The following is a 3,894-nucleotide window of genomic DNA, read 5'->3' on the forward strand; positions in this document are numbered from 1 at the left end:
TGGCTAACTCATCCGCGAGGAATTGCCACAGCATCTTAGGGCTCCTCTCGTTCTTTGTCTTGGCTTCTCGAAAAGCTTGTCAGTGTTTCTCCGGGGTAATTTCTAACCTCTGCAGTATTTCAGCTTTCACCTTGTCATAATCCACGGCTTCAATCCGTGGCAAAGCTCGATAAGCCACTTGAGCCGGGCCCACCAACAGGACCCCCACATGACCGGCCCACTTCGCCCAGTCTATCCCTGCAGCCAGAGCTGCTCGTTCGAAGGACTCCAGGAAAGCCTCCACATCGTCCTCCTTGGTCATCCTTGGCACATTAAACTCCCCGGGGTATAAACCTCCCCGTGTCTGCTGCTGGAGCAAGTGCTCCTGCACATTCATCTGCCTCATGGCAGTCTGCTGGTGCTGCTGTAATAATTGGGCAACCAGATGCAAGGTCTGCTGCACGGTATCCATGCCCGTCGGCAGCTCCATTTGGGCTGGACCACCGGTCTAGGTTGCCCTTGCGGAATTAGCGTCACCGGCCCAGATTATGTAGCTTCCCGGCCAATGCACCAGTTGTGAAGGGGCCGCTCTTCGTTGGCTGCCCGCCTCACAGGGGACCCCCGGTGAGAGAGGAATGAGCCGTCCTCACTGCACCTCCGCCAGTCTCGCCTGCCATGACTTTGATGGAAAGTTGGGGTTCACCATATTGTGGCGCGTGCAGTCCGGAAGCGGCACTCCATCTCCGCTAAGTCCAGGGGGGTCCTGAGGGCTCCTTCCTCCCCTACACCCTCGCCCGGTCCTCCAGTTAGTGGCCGCCTCCCAGGACGGACCACCCTACAGGGCGTTAGCCCCACCAATGTTCATAAAGGTGGAAGAAACACAAAGAAAAATACAACGTCCAACACAAAGTTCTTGGCCGGAGAGGCCCGGGGCTGGGGTTTTCTGACCCCTGTGTTGACCCCTTCCTGAGTCGGGCTGGGACCTTCTGCCTTCAGCCCCGGGGCTCCCTTCCGTCCCTTAGCCTGCCCGTGAACCACAGGCGTGGTGGTTTTCCCCGCCTGTGATTGCCCCTCTTTTGCAGTACTTACGGTACCCGGCTCCTGCCGGGTGATGCTGCCTCCCGCGGTGCTACGCCGCTCGTCCCTCCAATGCTGGTCGGTCGTGGCCTCCTGTTGTGCGGGGGCTTACCTCCACCCCAGAAGTTCTTGCCACATCGCCAGGCGCTCGCACCCGCTCCAGGGTGGATTCCCCGCCGCCGGCTCTTTTCCTGCTCACCTCCGGATCCGCCACCTCTGCCTCTGGATCCGCTGGGCTCCTTTTATCCATCCAGGTAGGCCTCGACCCAGATGCGTCCGGGTTCCTGGAAGGGGGAAACTTAAGTGCCAGGCTTCCCTCCCGGACCCGGAAGTCGGGCCAGTTTCCGCCGCCGTCGGTGTTGCTCTTGCCCAGCACCTTCTTAGCCCCCTCACATACCCCACCCCTTAAGACGCCGCTAGGCGCTTCTTTGCCCTGACCGTTGCCTTCCCCCTCCTGCCCTTCCTGCAATGGAGGGGCTTCCTTCTGTGGTTCAGGCTGCAGTCCCGCTCCCCCGTGTCTTGACAAGAAGTCCGCCACGGTGTTAGTGCGCCCTGGTTTGTATCCAATTTGAAATTGGAACGGCTGAAGTGCCAGGGCCTACCTCATGATTTGGGCATTTTCGGTCTTGGTGGAGTTAAGCCAACGTAGGGGAGCGTGATCCGTTACTAGCCAGAACTCCCGGCCTAACAGGTAATACTAAAAGTAGTCAATACCCCATTTTATAGCTAAACACTCCCTTTCAATGGTAGAATACCTTTGCTCGTGATCGTTTAACTTATGACTCGCAAACGCTACGGGGCGTTCCACTCCATCTACCTCCTGGGCAAGGACTGCCCCCAGGGCATAGGCCGAAGCATCTGTCTGTAGAATAAATGGGACATTGAAATTAGGCGTGTGTAGAACAGCTCCCTGACAAAGTGCTTTCTTGAGCTCTTCAAAGGCTTTATGCCTCTCCGGAGTCCATTTGACTTTGAGGGGCTCACGCCCTCTGGTTGCCTCCACTAAGGAATTGGCCACCTTGGCAAACTGCGGAATAAACCGTCGATAATAACTGGCCAAGCCGAGGAACGCCCACATCTGCCTCTTTGTTAGCGGCGCCTCATAATTTCGGATGGCCTCCACTTTGTCTCTCAGTGGCTTCGCCTGCCCATTGCCGACCAAGAAACCCAAGTACTTTGTCTCTATTTTGCCCAGGGCACACTTCTTTGGGTTGGCCGTCAGACCTTTTCATCTCAGCTCTTGCAGAATTGCCCTCAAGGCCTTTACATGTTGCTCCCACATCTGGGTGTACATCACGATGTCATCTATGTAAGCTGCCGGGTATTCCTGATGGGGTGCGAGTATCCAGTCTATCAGTCTTTGAAATGTGGCGGCCGCACCATTCAGCCTGAAGGGCATCCTTTTAAATTTGTACAAACCCCACGGCATGCCGAAGGCTGTCTTAGGTTGATCTTCTGGCCGTAAGGGGATCTGCCAGTACCCCTTCAACAAATCTAAGGTGGAGATAAAGTTAGCTTGTCCAATCCGCTCCACCAGCTCATTCACCTGGGGCATGGGGAAGGCATCGAACTGGGTTATTGCATTTAGTTTCCTAAAATCCACACACAGCTGCAAGCTGCCATCCGGCTTGGTTACTGCCACTAGCGGACTCTGCCAGGTGCTACGGGAGGGGGTAATGATCCCCTGCACCAGCATTGTCTAGCTCCTCTTTAATAGGTTGGCGCCGGAAAAAGGGAATCCTCCGCCACCTCTCCCTGGCAACTTGGCCCCTCTTTGTCAAGATCGCATGTTCCACCCCCTTCGCCTTCCCCGGGCTCTCTGTGAAGACATCTCTAAATTCCTGGATTAGTTCTCTCAGTTGTTGTTCCTGCTCCTTCCCCAGTTGCCGTTTCCCGGGGCCGGGAACATCCCCCGAGGGGCCTGGTGATGGGTCCTGCCCTTGAGTTTCTTGTTCTTCGGCCTCCCAATCCATCTCGAGCAGGAGCCCCTGGGGTTCCTGCCACTCCTTTAGGAGGTTAATATGGAAAATCTGGGTTTTCTGACGTCGACCCTCCCTCCGAACTTCATAATCCACTGGGCCCACTCGCCTCACTACCGTCACTGGTCCCTGCCACCGTGACTCAAACTTGCTATTGGCATTAGGCAACATAACCAGTACCTTCTGACCAGGTTTTAATTCCCGCTCCTTCGTCCCCCGGTCATACCGGTCTTTTTGCTGCCTCTGGGCTTTGGCCAGGTTATCATGAGCCATCTTCTGAGCCAGGCGAAGCCACTCTTGTAGATCCTGTACGTACCCGGCCGCCGTATGGCCTACCCGGCCATCGTCCTCCCAGCCTTCCTGCACAATATCCAATAGGCTCCTGGGACAATGCCCAAAGACCAATTCGAATGGGGAGTAGCCTGTAGAGGCCTGCGGGGCATCTCGGACTGCAAATAACAGGGGCGGCACTAACGAGTCCCATCTCCGGGGATCCTCCTGGGTACACCGACGTAGCATCCCCTTTAGGGTAGCGTTGAAACGCTCTACCAACCCGTTGGTCTGGGGGTGGTATACCGTCGTTTTGAGGTGATGTATTCGTAACACTTTGCACATTGCTGCTACCACAGCTGACATGAAGTTCGACCCCTGGTCAGTTACTATTTCTCTAGGGATTCCAAACTTAGTTATCCACTTCATAAGTTCCTCCGTGACCTTGACCGCCGTCACCGCCCTCAGGGGTACGGCCTCTGGGAAGCGGGTGGCATAATCAATGAGTACCAGAATAAACTGGTGCCCCGCTGCACTGCGTGGTAAAGGGCCCACCACATCTAAGGCGACCCTTGCAAATGGGTCCCAC

At 56.0% G+C, this 3,894-nt stretch overlaps 1 protein-coding gene across 1 annotated transcript; it reads right to left on the bottom strand.

Moving 5' to 3' along the window:
- Positions 1–2,284: 2,284 nt before the first annotated feature.
- Positions 2,285–2,611, bottom strand: LOC109310815 (RNA-directed DNA polymerase homolog). The gene has a single exon (XM_019536144.1). The coding sequence runs from the start codon at positions 2,609–2,611 to the stop codon at positions 2,285–2,287; it is 327 nt and encodes a 108-aa protein (XP_019391689.1).
- Positions 2,612–3,894: the final 1,283 nt, after the last annotated feature.

The sequence above is a fragment of the Crocodylus porosus genome, unplaced genomic scaffold (genome assembly GCF_001723895.1).
Source record: "Crocodylus porosus isolate Cpor-Errol unplaced genomic scaffold, CroPor_comp1, whole genome shotgun sequence".
Taxonomy (NCBI): Eukaryota; Metazoa; Chordata; order Crocodylia; family Crocodylidae; genus Crocodylus; species Crocodylus porosus.